Genomic DNA, 26,643 nt, shown 5'->3' on the forward strand with positions numbered 1-26,643 from the left:
GTTTTTAACCACTTTTAATGCGGCGAGGAGCGGCGAAATTGTGTCAGAGGGTAATAGGAGATGTCCCCTAACGCACTGGTATGTTTACTTTTGTGCGATTTTAACAATACAGATTCTCTTTAAAGCCCACTTAAGTGTAGCCATTTCAGTTATACAACTGTGAAAAGTAATATTTCAGGCAGAAGGGCTACGTGCTACAGAATAAGGAGCAAAGAAGTAGAGGTGTAGGAGAGTGAGAAAAAGAAAGAGATAGTGAGTGTGTTGGTAATTTATAGATTTTTTATTTTTTCTTAAAATTCACTTTTTCATGTTACAATATGTTCATAACACCCTCAGCTAGCTGGTCAGCCTAGTATTGGTGACAGAACACCCTACCATGACTATAAGGGCCCATAATCAGCTCTACTGTTAACTGCTTTTCATGCCTCTCACCCAGCGTTGCAGAACACATCCCTATAATGAGTGCAGGAAGCAAAGCTCCAGATCAGTGAAGGAGCTCCAGTCATACTGACAGGTGGCGTCACCACAGATTGTGTGTCTAGCTTGTAGCAGAGACCATAGTGTCCTGTCTCTACAGGAAGCACTATCCCAAAAAAAAAAAAAAAAAAAACTTATGCTAGAATGAATTGTATGTGTAGTATGGATAATTAACAGAGCATTAGTAACAAAGAAAATAGTCTCATTTTTATTTTCAGTTATATAGCTTTTTTATTTATAACATTGCATCATTCTCCAATATCTGCAGTTTACACACTACACTCAGCATTTTAAAATGGATTTCACAGAGCAGAGCTAATGGCCTTTTCAACTTTCCCCTGAAGTTAAACCTTAAACAAACTAGGTACAATGAGAGACAGTTGAGATAAAAGCTGTGACTTCGCAAGTCGCAGAGCTCAGAGAAGCTCTTTTGCATAGATAACAACTGAAGTTTCTTAACGTTTCCTGTACTGGTAACAATATGATTATATCATATCTGGTGCTTCTAATGTTCAATTTATTAGCTGTACTACACATACAAATCATTAGATCATAAGTTTATTTTCCCTTCAGATTCCCTTTAACCACTTCCCGACCGCCGTATAGACAATTGGCGGCCGGGAAGTGGACCCTGCAAGGACCGCCGTATTGACAAATGACGGCGGTCCTTTTACGGGCATGGGCGGTGTGATTGCGTCATTCGTGACGCGATCGGCCGCCGGGGACTGGCTCCGCCCACCTCGCGCTGTAACCCACCGGCCGTTCGGAAGCGCCGGTGGGTTACTAGCACCCGGATCGCCGCATACAAAGTGTACAATACACTTTGTAATGTTTGCAAAGTGTATTATACAGGCTGCCTCCTGCCCTGGTGGTCCCAATGTCCGAGGGACCACCAGGGCAGGTTGCAGCCACCCTATGTCGCACCCAAGCACACTGATTCCCCCCCCCCCCCCCCCGCCCCAGATCGCCCACAGCACCCCTCAGATCCCCCCCCCCGCCCACCGCCAATCACCTTCCTAATCACCCATCAATCACTCCCTGTCACTATCTGTCAACGCTATTTTTTTTTTATCCCCCCCCCCTGCCCCCTTCTGATGACCCCCCCCACCCCTCAGATTCTCCCCAGACCCTTTCCCCCCCCCCTGTGTACTGTATGCATCTATCCCCCTGATCACCTGTCAATCACCCGTTAATCACCCATCAATCACCCCCTGTCACTGCCACCCATCAATCAGCCCCTAACCTGCCCCTTGCGGGCAATCTGCTCACCCACCCACACCAATAGATCGCCCGCAGATCCGACGTCAGATCACCTCCCAAGTGCAGTGTTTACATCTGTTCTCTACCCTAAACACCCACTAATTACCCATCAATCACCCCCTATCACCACCTGTCACTGTTACCCATCAGATCAGACCCTAATCTTCCCCTTGCAGGCACCCAATCAACCGCCTACACGCTCAGATTGTCCTCAGACCCCCCCTTATCAATTCGCCAGTGCAATATTTACATCTGTGCTTCCCTGTAATAACCCACTGATCACCTGTCAATCACCTGTCAATCACCCATCAATCACCCCCTGTCACTGCCACCCATCAATCACCCCCTGTCACTGCCACCCATCAATCAGCCCCTAACCTGCCCCTTGCAGGCAATCTGATCACCCACCCACACCAATAGATCGCCCGCAGATCGGACGTCAGATCACCTCCAAAGTGCAGTGTTTACATCTGTTTTCTACCCTAAAAACCCACTAATTACCCATCAATCACCCCCTGTCACTGCTACCTATCAGATTAGACCCCTATCTGCCCCTAGGGCACTCAATCACCCGCCCACACCCTCAGAACGCCCTCAGACCCCAGCCCTGATCACCTCGCCAGTGCATTGCTTGCATCTATTCCCCCCTCTAATCACACCTTGAGACACCCATGAATCACCTCCTGTCACCCCCTAGCACACCTACCCATCAGATCAGGCCCTAATTTGCCCCGTGTGGGCTCCTGATCACTCGGCCAAACCCTCAGACCCCCTTCCGATCACCTCCCCAGTGCATTGATTGCATCTATTTTCCCCTCTAACCACCCCCTGAGACACCCATCAATCACCTCCTGTCACCCCCCTAGCACTCCTATCCCTCAGATCAGGCCCAATACAACCTGTCATCTAAAAGGCCACCCTGCTTATGACCGGTTCCACAAAATTCGCCCCCTCATAGACCACCTGTCATCAAAATTTGCAGATGCTTAAACCCCTAAACAGTCATTTTGAGACATTTGGTTTCCAGACTACTCACGGTTTTGGGCCTGTAAAATGCCAGGGCAGTATAGGAACCCCACAAAGTGACCCCATCTTAGAAAAAAGACACCCCAATGTATTCTGTTAGGTGTATGACGAGTTTATAGAAGATTTTATTCTTTGTCAAAATTTAGCGGAAATTGATTTTTATTGTTTTTTTTTTTCATAAAGTGTCATTTTTCACTAACTTGTGACAAAAAATAAAATCTTCTATGAACTCACCATACACCTAACGGAATACCTTGGGGTGTCTTCTTTCTAAAATGGGGTCACTTGTGGGGTTCCTATACTGCCCTGGCATTTTAGGGGCCCTAAACCGTGAGGAGTAGTCTAGAAAACAAATGCCTCAAAATGACCTGTGAATAGGACGTTGGGCCCCTTAGCGCACCTAGGCTGCAAAAAAGTGTCACACATGTGGTACCGCCGTACTCAGGAAAAGTAGTATAATGTGTTTTGGGGTGTATTTTTACACATACCCATGCTGGGTGGGAGAAATCCCTCTGTAAATGGACAATTGTGTGTAAAAAAAAATCAAACAATTGTCATTTACAGAGATATTTCTCCCACCCAGCATGGGTATGTGTAAAAATACACCCCAAAACACATTATACTACTTCTCCTGAGTACGACGGTACCACATGTGTGGCACTTTTTTACACCCTAAGTACGCTAAGGGGCCCAAAGTCCAATGAGTACCTTTAGGATTTCACAGGTCATTTTGCGACATTTGGTTTCAAGACTACTCCTCACGGTTTAGGGCCCCTAAAATTCCAGGGCAGTATAGGAACCCCACAAATGACCCCATTCTAGAAAGAAGACACCCAAAGGTATTCCGTTAGGAGTATGGGGAGTTCATAGAAGATTTTATTTTTTGTCACAAGTTAGCGGAAAATGACACTTTGTGAAAAAAAAAAACAATTAAAATAAATTTCCACTAACTTGTGACTAAAAAATAAAATCTTCTATGAACTCACCATACTCCTAACGGAATACCTTGGGGTGTCTTCTTTCTAAAATGGGGTCATTAGAGGGGTTCCTATACTGCCCTGGCATTTTAGGGGCCCTAAACCGTGAGGAGTAGTCTTGAAACAAAAATGACCTGTGAAATCCTAAAGGTACTCATTGGACTTTGGGCCCCTTAGCGCAGTTAGGGTGCAAAAAAGTGCCACACGTGGTATCGCCGTACTCAGGAGAAGTAGTATAATGTGTTTTGGGGTGTATTTTTACACATACCCATGCTGAGTGGGAGAAATATCTCTGTAAATGGACAATTGTGTGTAAAAAAAAAAAATCAAACAATTGTCATTTACAGAGATATTTCTCCCACCCAGCATGGGTATGTATAAAAATACACCCCAAAACACATTATACTACTTCTCCTGAGTACGGCAATACCACATGTGTGGCACTTTTTTGCAGCCTAACTGCGCTAAGGTGCCCAAAGTCCAATGAGCACCTTTAGGCTTTACAGGGGTGCTTACAATTTAGCACCCCCCAAAATGTCAGGATAGTAAACACACCCCACAAATGACCCCATTTTGGAAAGTAGACACTTCAAAGTATTCAGAGAGGGGCATGGTGAGTCCGTGGCAGATTTCATTTTTTTTTTGTCGCAAGTTAGAAGAAATGGAAACTTTTTTTTTTTTCCTCACAAAGTGTCATTTTCCGCTTACTTGTGACAAAAAAATAATATCTTCTATGAACTCACTATGCCTCATAGTGAATACTTTGGGATGTCTTCTTTCCAAAATGGGGTCATTTGGGGGGTATTTATACTATCCTGGAATTCTAGCCCCTCATGAAACATGACAGGGGGTCAGAAAAGTCAGAGATGCTGTAAAATGGGAAAATTCACTTTTTGCACCATAGTTTGTAAACGCTATAACTTTTACCCAAACCAATAAATATAGGCTGAATGGGTTTTTTTTAATCAAAAACATGTTTGTCCATATTTTTCGTGCTGCGTGTATACAGAAATTTTACTTTATTTGAAAAATGTCAGCACAGAAAGTTAAAAAAATCATTTTTTTTGCCAAAATTCATTCTTTTTTAATGAATATAATAAAAAGTAAAAATCGCAGCAGCAATCAAATAGCACCAAAAGAAAGCTTTATTAGTGACAAGAAAAGGTGCCAAAATTCATTTAGGTTGTAGGTTGTATGAGCGAGCAATAAACCGTGAAAGCTGCAGTGGTCTGAATGGAAAAAAGTGCCTGGTCCTTAAGGGGGGTAAAGCCCACGGTCCTCAAGTGGTTAAGCCTCCTCAACTTCTGTTTTTATTTAATTAAATGACTAAAGAGAACCTGAAGCGAAAGGTACATGAAGGCTGACATTTATTTTCTTTTAAACAATGCCAGTTGCCTGGTAGTCCACCTGACCATTCTGGAATAAGTAGTGTGTGAATCACACACCTGAAACAAGCAGCTAATCTTGTACGAAACATCTGATCTGCATGATTTTTCTTCAGGGCCTGCTGTGATGATGTAGACGTAATAACATTCAATATACGGCGACGCCCAATTCAGGCACTACACGGCTGCGAACCAAGACAACCTGTGTCATGCGGCAGCCCCCTGTAGTCCATCTTCTCAATCGATGTCCTACCTATCCCCGCCATTCCCCCACAGTGGAGTCTGTGATCCAGCAGAATTGCGGGCCACTGTGCATGCACGGTCCTGGCCCCACATGCCCCTCGTTGCCGCTCTTGGACCAGAGAGCAATCTGCACAGGCACAGTTATAGTCTTAGGAAACTATGAATGTGATAAGCACTCCCGGCTATGGTAGTGTGATCAGGGGGACACATGGCTGGGAGTGGCAAATGCACAATGATCTGTGTCCAAGATAACGCAAAATGGCGCAGGGAAATTTGGGCACACCATAAGCTGCAATGGGAATTACAGCTATAGCGGCACTCAAACAGTAATTTTGACACCTTCAAAAGACGGAGCCCAAACTACTATAATAACAGCCCATGGCGACCTGATGGGGGAATAGTAATTAATGCCACCGGGATTTTTGCAGGAGCAAGGTGAGCCATTTTTCGGCTCTGCCCTGCGGCCAAACTTCCCAGCGCCGTTTTTGCACATATGCCAGCAACTGGGCCAGTCAGGGAATTTATCAGGCCAGACATAGGGGATTGAGAGGATTGCGATCGAGCAGACAGACTACAGGGGGCTGGAGGAAGTCCCTGGTAAGTATAAATCCTTGCACATTATTAATCTCCGGTACACATTAAAATAAATAAATACAGCAGTCTCCCTATCGTTCCCACTTCAGGTAGCCTATAAATTTACATGAAAATAATATCATTACCACTTGATACAAAAAACAACTGGAGGCGCCCAATCAATGGTATAATAAACTAAAAAAAATAATAATAATAATAATAAAATATATATATATATATATATATATAATAATGGTATAAAACTAAATAAAGTGAAAGTAGGAAAATAAGTGCAAATGTACCTTCCCCAATGATTCACTGATAATGATTTCAGATTTTTATTTAAAAGTATTGTACATGTAAGATAACGCGTTTCATGATAAATAGGCACTAAGATCTTCTGAAACACTGCAATCAAAGAAAGCTGAGGAAGCGGCTTTTAGGCCATGAGAAGTGTTGTCTTACATGTGCAATACTTTTGAAAAAAATCTGAAATAGTTATCAGTAAATCACTTATGCTCCTACTTTCACTTTATAGAACGCTCAGTCTTTTATACCATTTACTGGGCGCCTCCAGTGATTCTTGTATCATAGTTTACTCCATGGGCATTTATGAAATGTTATGTTGCACACATAAGGTTCTTCCGTCATTTGTTTGGAGCGGTGACCGCCGATCTTGAAGACCTAAAAGACCAAATGGGGACGGTACATCCCCATTTGTTGGTTAAAGTGGTTGCTTGACCAGGTTTGCGAACATCACTCTATACACTCTACACCTTTTCACCTGATCTAGAATGTACTGCACCAGATTTGGCTCCTAGTGTCCCCGTGTTTTCTTGTCTGTTTTGACGGACTTAAAGAAGAACTCCAGTGAAAATGTAATAAAAAAGTGCTTCATTTTTACAATAATTATGTATAAATGATTTAGTCAGTGTTTGCCCATTGTAAAATATTTTAAATCCCTGATTTATATTCTGACATTTATCACATGGTGACATTTTTACTGCTGGCAAGTGATGTAGCTGCTGCTTGCTGTTTTGGCAGTTGGAAACAGCTGTAAACTTCTATTTCCCACAATGCAACAGGGTTCACAGACAGGAAACTGCCAAGAGTACGTACTCAGAATTTCTTTATGGGAGGGCTTTCACCACACTATCAGCCATATAGCGCCCCCTGATGGTCTGTTAGTGAAAAGGAATAGATGTCTCATGTAAAAGGGGGTATCAGCTACTGATTGGATAAAGTTCAATTCTTGGTCGGAGTTTCTCGTTAACAGTCATCATTAGCACTTGAGCAATACAGTTGGTTAATCATACACCTGATTAGAACGCTACAAATTCCATGACTTTGTGAAAGTGTACCTATAAGTACTGATGCGGTTTTGATATCTAACTGTAGTCGTCTCAAATATGGACTTAATTTAGATTTCCTTCTGTTTTGTAAATTGATAAGAATAATCAATTAGAATTCACATCTGAGAAAGCATTCTTAAAGAGAAACCTCAACTGAGAAGGATATGGATTTTTCCTTTTCAAATAATACCAGTTGCATGACTCTCCTGCTGATCCTGTGTCTCTAGTACTTTCATTCACAGCCCCTGAACAAGCATGCAGATCAGGTTCTCTGACTAAAATCAGACTGGATTAGCTGCATGCTTGTTTCAGGTGTGTGATTCAGCCACTACTGCAGTCCAGAGATCAGAAGGACAGCCAGGCAACTGGTATTGTTTAAAAGTAAACATCCATATCTCTTAGTTTAGGTTCCCTTTAAAGGACAAGTGAAGTGAGTGGGATATGGAGGCTGCCACGTTTATTTCCTTTTAAGCAATACCAGTTGCCTGGCTGTCCTGCTGACCCTCTGCATCTAATGCTTTTAGCCATAGACCCTGAACAAGCATGTAGCAGACCAGGTGTTTCTGACATTATTGTCACATCTGACAGGATTATCTGCATGCTTTTTTCTGGTGTGATTCAGACACTACTGCAGCAAAATAGATCAGCAGGGCTGCCAGGCGGTATTGTTTAACAAGAAGTAAATATGGCAGCCTCTATATTCTGCTCATTACAGTTGTCCTGTACACGAGGGTTTGCACATATTTCTGGTCAAGCCCATCATATGTACAGAAAAAACTTGGGACTAGTTTGCGGTTGTAATGCAGGTCACCTGGCTGAAGCCCAGGTAATGGAATTTGTTACAGACATTTATGTGACATGGCAAAATGTCTACCTTTGTGTAGGAAAAGAATAATGAACCCAGTTAGTCATATTCTCAAGCTGGGTTGAACATGTTTACATGACCAATGACTTTCATGTGAATGCTTCCTTTCAAAGACTTCAACTATTTTAACTGGATATCCTCACAGAATCCATCAATGTAAAATACTTTACATCAATGTAAAAATACTTTATACAGCAAAAGGAATGACAGCGCTTTCAAAAACTCATACCTGAATGTTTTAATAGCATAAGATGTGCTGAGCTCCAATAACTACTGGACTAAAATACACACCAACACTCATTGCAGGCACAAAAAGTGGGGGAACATGAAAAATACTTTAGTCTAGCCTGAAAACTGGTGTAAACTGGAACTCCAGTGACCACATACAGTATATTGTGTATAATACACACCTCGAACTTCCTCCAGAAAATACATAGCAACAAAAAAGTACGGTAACACGGTTTTTAATCTAAACAGGCTTACTTTCATTTTCCTGGGCTGTGATCACGTGTCTATATCTAGAGTAAGTGGTTGAGAAACTAGTGGAAATTGGAGCTATGTCTACATGCATACTTTAAAAAGTGAAATGGCCTTTTGGGTTTCTGTATGGTATTTCATCATTATTGCTCGTTTTTCTATATTGCAAGACACCTTTTTGATATGTACCACTGCCTATGCTTGCTTTTCGTTTTTCCTACAAAAGCAGATCTGACACTCTTAATACATTTTCCGTGGACATTTTTCTGTTACAGTCCTTAGACAATGCATGCCCCTTCCATGTATAATGATAAAATAATTTTTTAAGTTATTGGGGATGTTAAGGGCAGTTTTGGGGTATTTCAGGGGTAGGAGAAATGCATGAATAGAAGTTCTAATTTCCTTCCATGGAGGCAAGGCCTTATTCAGTATCTCTCCCAGCACTCAAATGCAAACTGTTCCAGAATCATTCTACAAGCTGCTCTTATCTCCATGCAATCACAGACTGTGGCCCTTATTTGATTTACTCTTTCTCCAAGAAGCTAATTTTTCATCTTTTGTTTATAATAACTTTAAAGAGAAACTCCAACCAAGAATTGAACTTTATCCCAATCAGTAGCTGATACCCCCTTTTACATGAGAAATATAATGCTTTTCACAAACAGACCATCAGGGGGCGCTGTGTGACTGATTTTGTGCTGAAACCCCTCCCACAAGAAGCTCTGAGTACCGCGGTACTTTTGGCAGTTTGTTACAATGTAACAAGGCTCACAGACAGGAATTAGTGGTTTACAGCTGTCTCTAACAGCCAAAACAGCTAACAGCAGCTACATAACCTGCCCACAGTAAAAATGCCACCATGTAATAAATGTCAGAATGTAAATCAGGGAGAGGAAAGATTTTACAATGGGCAAACACTGACTAAATCATTTATACATAATTATTGTAAAAATGAAGCACTTTTTTATTACATTATTTTCACTGGAGTTCCTCTTTAAGCTCTTTGCAGTTGAAAAAAGTACTGAATAGTAAGTGAAAAAAAGACAATCAAAATTAGTCTGAGGCCCTGTTCACAGTGCTCACTTGCGTTGCAGAATAATTCTGCATGTCATCTCATTGACCATATAATTCTATGGGCCTGTTCACAGTACAGTGTTGTAGCTAATCGCAAGTAGTTTTCAATCAGGAAGATATCATTTATTGGCTAGCTTAAAAGAATAAGAGTAAGCAAGCAAGCTTTCGGCTGTGCAGCCTTCGTCAGACTCAATCCTGATTGATTATAACTGATTGCGTTATTCTAACTCACTGCATGCAGGCTTTGTATTAAAGTCTATGTCCAGTCTCCATTGCAGTTTACACTCATAACACGTGTGTTATGCAACTGACCATTGTGAATCCAGCCTTAGTATTTTCTTGCTTACTTGTGGAATAAAAGGTAATTTATTGATAAGGTATCACCTAGGCAGGGGTCGAGTGGTGCGTGGACGCGGGTGAACGGCGTCCACTTACTATTTCCCTGGGGTGGACGCCGTTCACCCTGCCATGTTCGGAGGGGAGCAGCGCAGTGGAAAGAGAGCTGTGAGCAGCGGTGGAGAAGGGGGGCCATTTCCCCCCCCTCCCCTCACCTTAGGTGCTCTCTTTCCCTCGCTCTCCCCTCCTGAAGTAAAGTGTGCGCAGCCGGCAGCGGGCGGGACTTACCTCTCCTCGTTCCGGCGTCGGATCTGCGTGCAGCTGCTCTGGTCTGTATCAGACCAGACTTGCGGCACGCAGATCCGGAGTTCCGACGACGAGGAGAGGTAAGTCCCGCCCGCTGCCGGCTGCGCGCACATTACTTCAGGAGGGGAGAGCGAGGAAAGGAGAGCACCCTAAGGTGCTGCTCACAGCTCTCCTTCCACAGCGCTGCTCCCCTCCTGCTGGGACACCTATTCTGGGCACATATACCCCTGGCTACATATACTGGGCACATATACCCCTGGCTACATATGGGCACATATACCCCTGGCTACATATGGGCACATATACCCCTGCCTACATATACTGGGCATATATACCCCTGGCTACATATACTGGGCATATATACCCCTGGCTACATATACTGGGCACATATACCCCCTGGCTGCATATACTGGGCATATATACCCCTGGCTACATATACTGGGCATATATACCCCTGGCTACATATACTGGGCATATATACACCTGGCTACATATACTGGGCATATATACCCCTGGCTACATATACTGGGCATATATACCCCTGGCTACATATACTGGGCATATATACCCCCTGACTACATATACTGGGCATATATACCCCTGGCTACATATACTGGGCACATATACCCCCTCACTACATATAGTGGGCACGTATACCCCTGGCTACATATACTGGGCACGTATACCCCTGGCTACATATACTGGGCACGTATACCCCTGGATACATATACTGGGCACGTATACCCCTGGCTACATATACTAGGGATATATACCCCTGGCTACATATACAAGGCACATATACCTCTGGCTACATATACTGGGGACTACTATACTCATGGCTACTTATACTGGGGACACCTATAGACCTGGCTACCTATGCTGGGGGTACCTATTTTGGGGGAACTGCTGTCAGATTATCTGCTGTTATGTATTTTGGGGAACAGCTGCCAGATTATGTGTATGTTAGAGGAACAGCTGCTGCCAGATTACGTGTATTTTGGGGAACAGCTGCCAGATTATGTGTATGTTAGGGGAACGACTGCTGCCAGATTATGCGTATTTTGGGGAACTGCTGCCAGATTGTGTATGTTTGGGGGACCACTGCTGCCAGATTATATGTATTTTGGGTGATCCGCTGCCAGGTTTCGCGTATTTTGGGGAACTGCTTCCAAATTATGTGTATGTTGGGGGAACTGCTGCTGCCACACTGTCTATTTTGGGGGAACCACTTCCATATTATCTGTATTTTGGAGGAACTTCTACCAGATTATGTGTCTTTTTGGTGAAATGCTGTCAGATTACATCTATTTTGGGGGAATACACTACGGCAGAGCTCAAACTTCCCTGGCAGACCTTTTACATCACTGCTAAGGTCATGTATATTTGGCCCCACCCATGACCACGCCCACATTATGCTTGAACACGCCCATTTTTCGGCGCGCCCAGCTATAACTGACAGCAACTGATAGATTTCAGTTCTGACAAAATGTTGTCAGAACTGGAAGGGATCATTGTCAGAAGAAAATGGTGAGCTTCTGAGAGGAACTGATGGCAAGGTAACTATTTAATGTTCATTTAAAGTTACCTAATGTGTTTATTTTAAATAATTTTACTCAGTACAGGTTCCCTTTAAGTGTATAAAATGTTTGTTTGCAGTGCTGGCTGGTGTGATGTAGTAAAAGGAACTACAGGAGCACAAAGCACACGAGCCATTGCCTGAAATAGGATGCTGTAACACCGAAATAGTGGTCTCATGTACTTTATTTAAAGAGACTCCATAACAATTTTTTTTTTAAAAAGTTACCCTGGGGGGTACTCACCTCGGTAGGGAGACGCCTCAGGGTCCCAATGAGGCTTCCCCCTCCCCTGTAGCTGCAGGAAAACCAGCGCCGGCTCCACTGAAGCGCCCCGGCACAATCCTGGCTCGACAAGCCTGACAAGGCTTGATATATTTACCTTCCCTGGCTCCAGCGGGAGCGCTGATGAGGCACTCAGCATGGAGATAGGCGGAAATAGCCGACCTCTGTCGGGTCCGCTGTACTACGCAGGCACAGGAGACTTGTGCCTGCGGAGTAGAGCAGACCGACAGTGATCGGCTATTTCCACCTATCTCCGAGCGGAGAGCCGATACTGTGCCTGCGCTGGGAAGGTAAATATTTACATCTCCGCTGTTCGGAGGAGCACAGCGAGACCACCGTGGGACACAGGAGGGCGGTGGAAGCCTCAATAGGATCCGGAGGCTTCCCCCACCCAAGGCGAGTACCCCCCAGGGGGATTTTTTTAAAGCCCCATTTACAACTTACGTTGCAGTACTCTCCCCTGACACAGCTTGTTGCAGTAGCCATTAAAGTCAATGAGACATGACACACTACCTGCAGTGCAACGTGATGCAAGGGAAGTGCTCCAACACACAAGCTGCAGCGTGTTACAGCGATAATCCCGGAAATGTGTCAGAACTCGCATGGTTATTTTTACATTCGGTTTTACTGTGGCTATATATCGTGTGGTGCGACTTTTCGGCTGCAGCGCGATTGCTCCAATTGCACCACAAGCGCGGCACACAAGTGTAAAAATACATTTAAAAATTAGAAAGTTAAAGAGAAAGCAGAGGCGTAGCTAGGATTTTCAGCGCCCGGGGACAAAGACTATTAATGCGCCCCCCCAAAGTCAAGGCTGCGGCGCGCGCAGCGCGGCGCGCCAAAAAGGGGCGTGGTCACATAATAAATGTGGGCGTGGTTATGGGTGGAACAAAATGTATATGGAGGTTAGCAGGCTCACGCTCACCCACCCTCCCTCAGTATGTACCTTCCAGCATGTTCCAAGACAAATTCAGCAATCATGAGCCCCCCCCCCATCAAGACAAATTCAGCAATCATGAGGCCCCCAACATAACCAACTCAGCAATCATGAGGCCCCCAACAAGAAAAATTTAGCAATCATGAGGCCCCCAACAAGACAAATTCAGCAATCATGAGGCCCCCAACAAGACAAATTCAGCGATCTTGAGGCCTCCAACAAATCATGAGGCCCCCAACAAGACAAATTCAGTAACCATGAGGCCCCCAAAAAGACAAATTCAGCAGTCATGAGTCACATAAATAGACAGCATTTCACATAAATAGGTAGAATGCCCCCATTAATATGGTAGACACCTCTCACCTGGCAGCAGTTCTCCAAAATACACTCAATCTGACGTGGTTCCCCAAAAATAGGTAGCCCCAGGTCTATAGTTGTCCCCAGAATAGGTGGCCAGCAGTATAGATGTCCCCAAAATAGGTGGCCAGCGGTATAGATGTCCCCAGAACAGGTAGCCAGGGGTATATGTGCCCAGTATATGTAGGCAGGGGTATGTGTGCCCAGTATATGTAGCCAGTGGTATATATGCCCAGTATATGTAGCCAGGAGAATAATATGTGCCCAGTATATATAGTCAGGCGTATATGTGCCCAGTATATGTAGCCAGGGGTATATATGCCCAGTATATGTAGCCAGGAGAATAATATGTGCCCAGTATATATAGTCAGGCGTATATGTGCCCAGTATATGTAGCCAGGGGGTATATATGCCCAGTCCACGTAGCCAGGGGGTATATATGCCCAGTATATGTAGCCAGGGGTATATATGCCCAATATATGTAGGCAGGGGGTATATATGCCCAGTATATAGGCAGGGGTATATATGCCCAGTATATGTAGCCAGGGGTATATATGCCAAGTATATGTAGCCAGGGGGTATATATGCCCAGTATATGTAGCCAGGGGTATATATGCCCAGTATATGTAGCCAGGGGTATATATGCCCAGTATATGTAGCCAGGGGGTATATATGCCCAGTCCACGTAGCCAGGGGGTATATATGCCCAGTATATGTAGCCAGGGGTATATATGCCCAATATATGTAGGCAGGGGGTATATATGCCCAGTATATATAGGCAGGGGTATATATGCCCAGTATATGTAGCCAGGGGTATATGTGCCCAGAGTAGGTAGCCAGGGGTATATGTGCCCAGAGTAGGTAGCCAGGGGTATATGTGCCCAGAGTAGGTAGCCAGGGGTATATGTGCCCAGAGTAGGTAGCCAGGGGTATATGTGCCCAGAGTAGGTAGCCAGGGGTATAGGTGCCCAGAGTAGGTAGCCAGGGGTATAGGTGCCCAGAGTAGGTAGCCAGGGGTATAGGTGCCCAGAGTAGGTAGCCAGGGGTATAGGTGCCCAGGGTAGGTAGCCAGGGGTATATGCCCAGTATATGTAGTTAGGGGTATATGTGCCCAATATATGTAGGCAGGGGTATATGTGCCCAGAGTAGGTAGCCAGGGGTATATGTGCCCAGAGTAGGTAGCCAGGGGTATATGTGCCCATTATATGTAGGCAGGGGTATATGTGCCCAGAGTAGGTAGCCAGGGTTATATGTGGCCAGAGTAGGTAGCCAGGGGTATATGCCCAGTATATGTAGTTACGGGTATATATGCCCAATATATGTAGGCAGGGGTATATGTGCCCAGAGTAGGTAGCCAGGGGTATATGTGCTCAGAGTAGGTAGCCAGGGGTATATGTGCCCAGAGTAGGTAGCCAGTAGCCAGGGGTATATGTGCCCAGAGTAGGTAGCCAGGTGTCCCCCTCCCCAGCAGGAGGGGAGCAGCGCAGAGAAGAGCTGCTCTCTCTCCCTCGCTGTCCCCTCCAATGTCTGTCCGGTGGCTGGCAGCGGCGGGCGGAACTTACCTCCGTCTTGTCGCAGCGCCGGATGGATCTGCCGCTACTCTGGTCTGGTCCAGACCAGAGCAGCGGCTGCGCACCCGAACTTCCGGCCGCCGGCCGGCGCTGGAGCGAGACGGAGGCGAGTTCCGCCCGCCGCTGCCAGCCACCCGGACATTGGAGGGGACAGCGAGGGAGAGAGAGAGCACCTAAGGTGAGGGAAGGAGGGGGGAGATGGCCCCCCTTCCCCACCGTCCGCACAGCTCTCTCTCTTCTCTGCGCTGCTCCCCTCCCCTCAGCCCCGCAAAAAAAAAAAAAATAATACCGAAGCTGAGCTGGGCGCCCTTGGGGCCCAGGCGCCCCGGGGCACTTGTCCTACCCCGACCCCCCCTAGCTCCGCGCCTGAGAGAAAGTAAGAAAGAGAGAAAGAATGAACGAGCAAGGCCATAGGTAGGGGTCTGAAAGCAAAAATGCTGATGTGCATAATTTATCCTAACAATTATATCAAAGTAGAAAAAAAATAGTAGTTTCATGTACGACTAAACTTTGTCATAAAGAAAACCACATCCAGCAGAGTGAACCCTTACCTCAATATCTAACTGGCCTGGCTGGTATTGCATAGCAGCTGTTGAGCACATTCCGCTGGCTCCAAGTTGTAGCTCAGATTGTGAGTAGTTACCCCCCCCTTCCATCACAGACACTACGCAGGGCATCAGGGTTCTTGAGGGTGCATGGTGTCAGTGAAATCTGGATTAAAAACACATTAGGAATTATAAAATGTAAAAAAAGAATAATGAATCCAAATAACATGTAGACATTATACAAGAGAATAACAACAAATGTATACAGTAATTCCTTCAACTTTGTAAGGCATTTAAGTGTCTGATGATCCTGTAAAATGTATATTTTCCTCACCTTATTTAAAGTGAACCCAAGGTGAAAAATTGATCCTACTGCTTAAACGTACATCTGTAGATACCCCCATGGTTTTATTTAATGTTTAAACATTTACAAAGTAGATTTAAAGAGACACTGAAGTGAAAAAAAAATGATGATATAATGAATAGGTTGTGTAATATGGATAATTACTAGAACATTAGTAGCAATGAAAATATTCTCATTTTTATTTTCAGTTATATCATTTTTTTTATAACATTGCATCATTCTTTAACCACTTCAGCCTAACTGGCCAAAAAAATTTTCGTCCAGTTAGGCTGCGTGCGCTCCCGGGGGCCCCCCGTGCGCGCTCCAGCTACCGGCCGTTAGCCCAGCGAACAGTGAAAGGGATTATAGATCCCTTTCACTGATCGGATCCCCCCTGGAGAAAAGCCGACAGCGTCTCTCCAGACGCTGCAGCTTTTCTGCGTTCCAAAAAGTTCCCCTGCTTCAATCTTCTTCCTGGGAGCGAGCTCGATCGCTCCCAGGACTATTTGACTTGTGGCCAAATAGTAAATTACACCCACATACATTTTCAATTACACAAATGCACTTTTTTTTTTACAGTAAAAAATAACTGTTTACCTCCCACGCCAAAAATTACCCACATACAATTTTTAATAAAAAAAAACAAAAAAAAACAACAAATAGTTACCTAAGGGTCTGAATTTTATAAATATGCATGTCAAAGGAGTGTATTAATATATATATTTTTTTAATTATGGGCTTGTAAATGGTGATGGACGCAAAATGAAAAATTGCACCTTTACTTCCAAATATCGGCGCCATACATTGTGATAGGGACATAATTTAAATGGTGTAATAAGCAGGACAAATTGGCAAATAAAATACATGGGTTTTAATTACGGTAGCATGTATGAATTTCAAACTATAATGGCCAAAAGCTGAGAAATAATTTTTTTTCCATTTCTTTCTTAATATTCCTGTTAAAATTGATTTAGAATAAATTAATTTTCTGCAAAATGTATCACCCACAGAAAGCCTAATTGGTGGCGGAAAAAACAAGATATAGATCCATTAATTGTGCCAAGTAGTGATAAAGTTATTGGCAAATGAATGTGAGGTCAAAGTTGCTCAGATGCAAAAAAAAAATTCAACCCTGTAGGCTGAAGTGGTTAATATTTGCAGTTTACACACGAATCAGCATTCTAAATGATTTTACAGAGCAGGCCAGTGAACTACTGAACTGTCCTCTGGAGAGAAAAAGAAAATACAGTGACTGACAGTTGAGATAACAAGCTTCTGAAGACAGAGCTCTCTGCAACTTTGAAAATCGTGGAGCTCAATCGCTCTTTTGCATAGAGAACAACTGGAGTTTCTTAACTCTTCCTGTACTGGAAACAATATTAGACTCCTGTCTCTGCTCCTAATGTTTTATTTCTGAGCTGTACTACACATAAAAATCCTCATATCAATTTTTTTTTCACTTCAGTGTCTCTTTAAAGGGAACCGGAAGTAAAAATTAAACTTATGAGATAATGAATTGTATGTGTAGTAAAGCTAAAAAATAAAACATTAGTAGCAAAGATATGAGTCTCATTGTTTCCAGTACAGGAAGAGTTAAACTTCAGTTATCTATGCAAAAGAGCTTCTCTGAGCTCTCAAGCTCAACTTGGGTCGAAGACAGCACTGTTTTCTAAAGCACTAACACATCAAAGAAACATTGAAAGGCAACTTCAGATAAGGTTTTACTGCAGGGAAGTTCAAAAGGTCATTAGCTGTTTCATTGTTCAAAATACAAAGTGTAGTTTGTAAACGGCAAATTGTACTGTGCCAAAAATAATTCCGGGCATGACCCAGTCATGCTTGGCGAAATAAACGATTCTGATTCTGATTCTGAGAATGATGCAATGTTATTATAAAAAATAAAAAAAAAAGCTATAACTGAAAATAAAAATGAGACTTTTCTTTGCTACTAATGTTCTATCAATTATTGTACTGCACATACAATTCATTGTATCATACTTTTTTTTCACTTCAGTGACACTTTGTTTTATTTTGTCTAATAAATGACAGTCTATTAAGTGTCCCAGAGCTAAAATACATAAATTATTGACTTTTTTTTAATCTATTCCTCACTCTCAGAAGTTGTTCTCTGCAATACTATGAATTTCTGTTGCAGATTTACTTCTGTGTTATGTGTTGCAGGGAAAAATTTTGCATACAGGGGTGAAAAGGGATAATTTGCATATTCAGTAGTGGTGCATTGTGGGTAACCACAAATGTTCACTTATAGCTGAATCAGTTAAGGTTAGGCCCAGTTCACACTGGCCTTATAAATGGTCCATTTAACGGAGGTAAACGTACGGGATCTTAACCTCCTGAGCGATAATCCCGAGCTGAGCTCGGGGTATATCGCGCAGGAGGATTTCTCAGGCCCTGGTGGGCCAATTTGCATAATTTTTTTTGTGTTACACGCAGCTCGCACTTTGCTAGCTGCGTGTAACTTCCGATCGCCGCCGCTCGCCACCGATCCGCCGCCGCTCGCCGTGCAGTCACCCCCCCTCCCCGACCCCTTGCGCAGCCTGGCCAATCAGTGCCAGGCAGCGCTGAGGGGTGGATCTGGACTCCCTCTGACGTCACGACGTCCATGACGTCATCCCACCCCGTCGCCATGGCGACCGGGGAAGCCCAGCAGGAAATCCCGTTCTGAGCGGGATTTCCTGCTTACTCTGATCGCCGAAGGCGATCGGAGTGGGTGGGGGGATGCCGCTGCGCTACGGCTATCATGTAGCGAGCCCTGGGCTCGCTACATGATTTAAAAAATAAAAAAAAATTTAAAAAATAGTGCTGCGCCACCTCCTGGGCGATATAATTGTATCGCCCAGAGGGTTAACAAAGGTGAACGGATCTTATGTTAATCAACAGGATCCGTTCACATTGCTCTGTTAGAACGGATCTGCTTGGGACGTTCTGCCGAATGGACCACAAGTTTGGGTCTGCAGAGATTTTTCCGGATCAAAGTGCCCATCGCATTGAACACACTGTCACAGAGCCGAGGGTCACATATCAAAAACTGATGCCTATTAAACACATTCATTTCACAGATCATTTTTTGATCCATCCAGTGTGAACCGGGCTTCATGCTATAATCTGACAAGGGTCGAGAAGAGAGAAACTGTTACTTGCATGCCTGAAGATTAACTCTTACAGGCAGAAAAAAAAAACAGCTTAGATATTAATAGGTTTCACACTGTACGTACACGTTTTATCTCATGTCACCTCAGGTACAATTTACATTAGACACTTATGCAATATTTACAAATAAAAACAATAAATGAAATCATCACCAGCATCAGCATGTAATGCTCAAAAACATGTAGAGGTATAGCCAAAAGACAGTCACAAGAAAAACCGTGGCAGTTTTTCCTGTTTTTTGTATAGAACAAAAAAACAAAAACAAAGTTAAAGTAGACTTGCACTCAGAGCAGGAATACTTTGTTGGTTAGGTTTTAAATATATATTTGCCTATTTGCTATAGCTCAGTTTTAAGTGAGTAAGAAACATTTTTTTCCATGATGCATTACTTCTGAATATGCAAATCTTCTCTTTACACCACTAAAAGCCTGGCACACATTCACAGCATTTTGTCACTTTTGCAGATCAAAATAATCCCACTTCCTTATTTTCTTGGGACAAACCAGTACCACTGCTCCATTGATGCCTCTTGCAGATTGATCTAATCCGTGGCACATCTTCCCATAGATATATGGCCAAAAAGCCGCTTCCTCAGAGGCACACGAATATACAGATAGATAAAACCAGAGTTAAAGGACCGCAATCTGAGATGCTGTATGAACCAGTGTAGCACAAGGAACTGCTCTCCACAGTGACCAAATGAACTGAATAAGTCGCTCTCTTAGCACTTTTTGAGCGTAAAAAAAAACAAAAACGCTCCCATTCACTTTCATTAAAATTGCTGTAAAAATCGCGCCGATTTTTATGCCAGTGAATGGAAGGGATTTTTAATAAACGCTCAGAAATAATCACAAGCGCTGTGTTCCCATTCATTGATCTCCCGGCTAACGATCGGCAGCGGTAACGAACGCAGGAGTAGCTACGTCCCTGCAAGGTGATATGGGATTATGCAGGGACGTAGTTACTCGCAGGGACGTAGTTACTCGTCCCGAGGAAGGGGAAGTGGTTAAACAGGATTTTAACCACTTAACGAGAGCCTAACGCCGATAGGCGTCGGCAGGTCGAAGTGGTGTTACCATGGAAACCGTTCCATGTCAGTTCACGGTGGGTGTCTTCGTGAACAGCCTGCGAGCCTCCGATCGTGGCTCGCAGGCTAATTGTAAACACGCGAGGAAGAAATCCCCTGTGTTTACATCATACGGCGCTGCTGCGCAGCAGCGCCGTAGAGGAGATCGGCGATCCCCGGCCTCCGATTGGCTGGGGATTACCGGCATCTGATAGGCTGAAGCCTATCAGAGGCGGCGCAGGACGGATCGCCATCCTGTGCCACCCACAGCAAGGAGGGGAGGGAGGGAAAGGGAGCGAGGCTGCGAATCGCTGCGGAGGGGGGCTTTGAGGAGCCCCCCCCCCCCTGCTCGGCCATACAGAGCGGCGGCGTTCAGGCCCCCCCCCAGCAGGACATCCCCCTAGTGGGGAAAAAAAGGGGGGGGGGGGGTGGGAGTCTGATCACCCTGCCTTTCACACGATCTGTGCTGCGGGCTGGAGAGCCCACGCAGCACAGATCACCAGAAAATCCCCTGGTCGTCAAGTGGTTAAAAAGCAAAAACTACTGAGTCCAGTTTGTTTTCAACTGAGCATGATTATCATTCTCTGTTTAAGGCCTGGAAACCACTAGCAGTGCTTTTCTAAGCCTTTTCTGAGCACTTGTGATTTGAAAAGCTCTCGAGGAATGTGATTTCATAAAAAAAAAAAAAAAACACCCATAGACTTGCATTAGCAAGAGCTTTACAACTCACAAGCGCTTCGAAAACGCTGCTAGTGTGTTCCAGGCCTCAAAGTTGATATCGTCTTGCACAAATCCAAAACAATCTTTAAGAAAAAAATAACCTTCATTATGTTTTAGTTGAGAATAATGATGGCCATTGCTGGAATACAGTAGCAATCATTTTTGTGTCTTTATTACCCGTGCATGGAGGCAGGGCTGTGGAGTCGGAGTCGAAGCAATTTTGGGTACCTGGAGTCAGAGTTGAAGTCGGTGGTTTCATAAACTAAGGAGTCAGAGTCAGATGATTTTTGTACCAAATCCATAGCCTTGCTAAGTATTACAGTCCTGGCCAAAAGTTTTGAGACTGTCAAAAATATTAGTTTTCACAAAGTTTGCTGCTAAACTGCTTTTTGATCTTTGTTTCAACTGTTTATGTGATGTACTGAAATATAATTATAAGCACTTCATACGTTTCAAAGGCTTTTATTGACAATTACATGAGGTCTATGCAAAGAGTCAGTATTTGCAGCGTTGGTGTAACGATTGGTGTCAGCACACAGAGAGAATCTGATTATTGGTGATCTGCAGTATCACCAAGAATGCAGATATATACCTGATTATTTATGATCTGCAGAATCACCGATAATACAGATATATTGCTAACCTCTGGACACCTATAGGTATGTGAGTGTTTGGTGTAACAGTAATACTTTGAGTAGTGCACCTGCACGCAGGTGATCATAAGCAGTAAGGAAATACTGCTCTGAAGAACACAGAGCCTTCCAGCAGCCTGAAGCTCCCCAAGGGGTGGAGTCAGGCTGAAGGTCAGGAGGATCAGAAGGTGAGTGACACCTGAAGGTGGATGTCACTATCTGATCTAGAGACTATCTCTTAAGGGGAGAGATAGCTCTCGAGGTCGGGAAAGCCAGGTCGGCAACACACGGTCAGATAAAGTACATAGGCCTCAATTCACTAAGATCACGCTGGAGATAATAAGGCAAGAGAAAATGTACCACCACACAGTAAGAGAGTTATCTTATCTCTTCATTCCTTAAGTTACCTCCTCTGTAGTTAATTTACCTCCTCTGTAGTTATTTTAAAACGCAGTTAATGAACAGCCTGTCTAACTCTGGAGTTATTTTAAGGATTGAAGAGTTAACTTAAAGGCAGAAGAGGTAACTTTAGGTTTGCCTGAGGTAAAATGTTTCCTGAATACGACATGCCTCATCACCATGGTGACCACTCTAGAAATGTTATTAAAGACAGGAGATAAGCTTAGTGAATTGAGGCCACAGACAGAAGGCTGATTCGGTATCCAAGGCAAGCAGGGTTTGGCAACAGAGTATCAGATATGTGAGGTACCGAATCAGATGACAGAGGAGTAGTCAGGAAAGCAATAAGTCATAACAGATATCAAATAATGCCTAGTCTGGGTGTGAGGTCCTTGGTCTCTACACCCCGGAACTAGTCTGAAGAATAACAGAATAATGTGCACGAGTTCCCTAGATTTAGGTGCGAGGTCCGTGGTCTCAGCACCCTGGAACTAGTGTGGAGTATAACAGATGGCAATACAGCTCCCTAATCTTGGGTGCGAGGTCCGTGGTCTCAGCACCCTGGAACTAGTCTGAAGAATAAGCAAAACAACAATACAAAGTTTCTGGCTCAGTGTGAATTCCCAGGTCCTCCTGGTTCAAACACACTGTGGGATCTGACTAAGGTCTGAGTGCTTCCACGTAGTGATCGCAACGGCAGACAACTTGAGAATGGCCAGCAGCAAGTATATATGGAGCAGTGCTCTCCAGCACCACCCCTAAATGATCAACCAATAGAATCTTGCCCTGGCATCAGCTGATCAGCGTGATCAGCTGACCTTCCTCTGTTTAGCATAAGAGTTCTGCCTCTTAGCGCGTGCGTGTTCCTAAGCCTGTGTGCACTAACAGATCCAGCCACACCAGACCCACGCTGCTCCGCACAAACCGCCGCGCTGGACGCGGAATCCGCCGCCCTACTGCTGTCACAAGCGGCGGCTCTTCCGCGTTCTGCCCGGCCACCAGACGCACGCATCCACGTGCAAACCGCCGCATTGGACGCGGAAACAGCCACCTCCTCACCAACAGACGCGGCGGCTTTTCCGCGTTCTCTCAGTTGGCCCTTCTTTTTCAAGACCTCTGCAATTCGACAAGGCATGCTCTCAAACAACTTCTGGGCCAAATCCTGACGTATAGCAACCAATTCTTTCATAATCACTTCTTTGAGTTTTTCAGAATTAGTTGGTTTTTGTTTTTCCACTCGCCTCTTGAGGAATGACCACAAGTTCTCAATGGGATTAAGATCTGGGGAGTTTCCAGGCCTTCGACCCAAAATTTCAACGTTTTTGTTCCGGAGCCACTTAGTTATCACTTTTGCCTTATGACATGGTGCTCCATCGTGCTGGAAAATTCATTGTTCTTCACCAAACTGTTGTTGGATTGTTGGAAGAAGTTGCTGTTGGAGGGTGTTTTGGTACCATTCTTTATTCATGGCTGTGTTTTTTGGCAAAATGGTGAGTGAGCCCTCTTACTTTGGATCAGAAGCAATCCCACACATGAATGGTCTCAGGATGCTTTACTGTTGGCATGACACTGGACTAATGGTAGCGCTCACCTTTTCTTCTCCTGACAAGCCTTTTTCCAGAAGCCCCAAACAATCTGAAAGGGGCTTCATCGGAGAATATGACTTTGCCCCAGTCCTCAGTAGTCCATTCGTCATACTTTCAGCACAAGATCAATCTGTCCCTGGTGTTTTTTGGGAGAGAAGTGGCATTTTTGCTGCCCTTCTTGACACCAGGCCATCTTCCAAACGTCTTTGCCTCACTGTGCGTGCAGATGCACTCACATCTGCCTGCTGCCATTCCTGAGCAACCTTTGCACTGGTTGCACTCTGATCCCGCAGCTGAATCCTTAGGAGACAATCCTGGCGCTTGCTGGACTTTCTTGGACGCCCTGAAGCCTTCTTAACAAAAATTGAACCTCCTTGAAGTTTTTGATGATCCTATAAATTGTTGATTTAGGTGAAATTTTAGTAGCCACAATATCCTTGCCTGTGAAGCCATTTTTATGCAACGCAATGATGGCTGCACGCATTTCTTTACTGGTCACCATGGTTAACAATGGAAGATCAATGATTTCAAGCATCACCCTCCTTTTAACATGTCAAGTCTGCCATACTAACCCAATCAGCCTGACATAATGATCTCCAGGCTTGTGCTCGGCAACATTCTCACCTGAGTTAACAAGACGATTACTGAAATGATCTCAGCAGGTCCTTTAATGACAGCAATGAAATGCAGTGGAAAGGTTTTTTTGGGATTCAGTTAATTTCCTTAATTTTCATGGCAAAGAAGGACAATTCATCTGAACACACTTCATAATATTCTGGAGTACATGCAAATTGCTATTATAAAAACTTAAGCACCAAGTTTTCTAATTTCCAATATTTTTTACAGTCTCAAGAGTTGGAGCCATTTTGGGTACCTGGAGTCGGAGGTTTCATAAACTGAGTCGTCAGAGTTTCTATACCATTTCTGTACCATTTTTGATTCTTGTTAGCAAATTTGCCTCTGAAGTTATGAGGTTGTCTGAAAGAAACCTTTCCAGATCCCCCTAGTATGGCCTTCAAAGACTAAGGCTAGGAAAACAGTTGAGAGTTGTGTTGCATTTCCTGTAACAGCAGGAATGCAACGGAACAGGAAGGCAGTGTCGCATGTTACTTGAGCATTGTGTCGCATACAGTCAATGAAAAGTAACGCTTCACTGTAGGGAGTGCGTTTTGTGGTAATGCCCTGCGCTACCATGCCATACTCAGTTTTGCAGCGATGCACGAGCCGTATTAAAGAGCGGCCATTATGCTGCACTGCAATGCACCACTGTGAACATGGCCTCAATCCTATTTTATACTTGTCTGTGGCTCCTCATTGATTTACTGTACATACTCCAGTAGATTTTTAATGTGACTGTTGAAATTGTTATGGTTATTTCTTTACTACCTCCTCCTCATAGGAAACCACACCCTGCTAAAGTGGATGGGGCAGAGGAAAAAGTGTAGAGGTAAGCGGCTAGATTCAGTCTTACAGAAAAATAGTTTGTGGTGCAGCACCACACCAGAAGCAAGTTGGGCAATGCCAATCTTTTGCTCACGACCTCCTGACAAATGGAGATACTGGGGTTGGAGCAAGCGTTAAAGGCAGGGGGAGGATGTTGCAGCAAGCAGGAGGGAGTCCAGGATGGTATTAAAATAGGTTTTAAGCTAGCCATACAATAGTTCATAGAAGCATGATCTGTCAAGTCATTGACTGGGTAGTAGTGACTTTAGTCAATACGATTTGAGCAGCAATCTCATGGAAAATGCTGATTTGCTGCCTGTGCTTCTCAGTACAGTATAAAGTTATGAAGCTGCTGATTCTCAGCTATGATTGGGTCACTAGATCTCAGGCAAATTGGATTATTAAATCTTCTAGAAATATTAATTTGTGTATGTGCACCTCCTTACTCTTCCAGATTCCAGTCCTATGGGTCCATCTTCCCAAGAATCTAGTTCAGGAGTCAGACATGTTCTTCATGTACAGGGAAATAAATAGCAGCTACTCCATTCAGAAGTTGCACTCTCCTGGGAATAGGTAAAGTGTAACGTATGAAATTCTGTTGCAGATTTACTTCTGTTTTATGTGTTCCAGGCAAAAAGTTTGCAGCATTATAGAAGGGTCCTTTGTGCCTCCGTCAATCCAGCAGTCCAGGCAATGGAGTGGACAGGGTTGTTGTTGTTTTATTTATAAGTTTTGTGCTATGTTAATAGTATACAGTATACATAAGTATAAATTCCCTGTTCAGCACAAAACAAAGTTTGTGGTGTTCGTGCAAGAGAAAAACTGTGTTGGAATTACTGTTCAACTTCTTACTTAAAATGTTCTATTGGCTCTTGAATTGAACAGGCTTTTTCCTGAATTCCATGATGATTTTCACAACCCAGACACATACTCACACTCTAATGCAGGCATCTGTCGGCTGTAATCTACTGCTATAACCAGTAAGGGTGTGTCTCACCAGAAGAGAAACAGAAAGTAACTATATGGTCTATGCAGTTTACAATATGACAAAGTCTCGGAATGAGGACCTTTGTGCCATCCTTCAATAATAAACTACCACAAGACTACTGGTAAAATTCATACATCAGGCAACTGACAAGCGATGTGTAGAGATGATGCGCAATATGACGGGAACAGACCACTCTATTATTTTGCTCCATGATGTTGCTCAGAGCAAATCTGCAGCAGGTAAAACAAAAAAAGATACTCCCCTATGGAGAGGGAAGGCTCTGGGTCCTATAGAGCAGGGCTTTTCCAACCTTTTCACTAATTGTACCACTTTTATCGCCTGAACATTTTCAAGTACCACCAGTGTGCCTGCGCAGTAGATTGGATGCAATCGGGCTTGGCTGTTTCTGCTGGAGCCTGAACGGAGAGCAGCTACTGCACATGCACTTGATCCCCTCTAGTAATGAGAAAGAATGGGGAAGCCTCTTAAAGATCCAAAGTACCCCCCCCCCCCACCCACCCCACCCCACCTATCCCCTGAGGCAAGTACCTCCAGGTTACATCACTGCACCGTTTGCCTGGCTGTCTCTTCCCCACTGATCTGAGGTCTGAACTATGCCACAGAGCAGCACAGCAAGGAGAGAGGGAGGGGGAGCTAAACTTTGTGGAGGCAGGA

The 26,643-nt window shown here is 44.2% G+C and overlaps 1 protein-coding gene across 4 annotated transcripts in view; it reads right to left on the reverse strand.

The window, feature by feature from the left end:
- The window catches only part of SBNO2 (strawberry notch homolog 2), a 199,278-nt gene that overhangs the window by 136,619 nt on the left and 36,016 nt on the right, over positions 1-26,643 (reverse strand). For all 4 annotated transcript variants that reach the window (XM_068233982.1, XM_068233981.1, XM_068233980.1 and 1 more), the window contains one exon: positions 15,627-15,786. In XM_068233982.1, the coding sequence (XP_068090083.1) occupies positions 15,627-15,752 (126 nt within the window). In that variant the 5' untranslated portion in view covers positions 15,753-15,786. The remainder of the gene's footprint in view (positions 1-15,626; positions 15,787-26,643) is intronic.

The sequence above is a fragment of the Hyperolius riggenbachi genome, chromosome 1 (genome assembly GCF_040937935.1).
Source record: "Hyperolius riggenbachi isolate aHypRig1 chromosome 1, aHypRig1.pri, whole genome shotgun sequence".
Lineage (NCBI taxonomy): Eukaryota > Metazoa > Chordata > Amphibia > Anura > Hyperoliidae > Hyperolius > Hyperolius riggenbachi.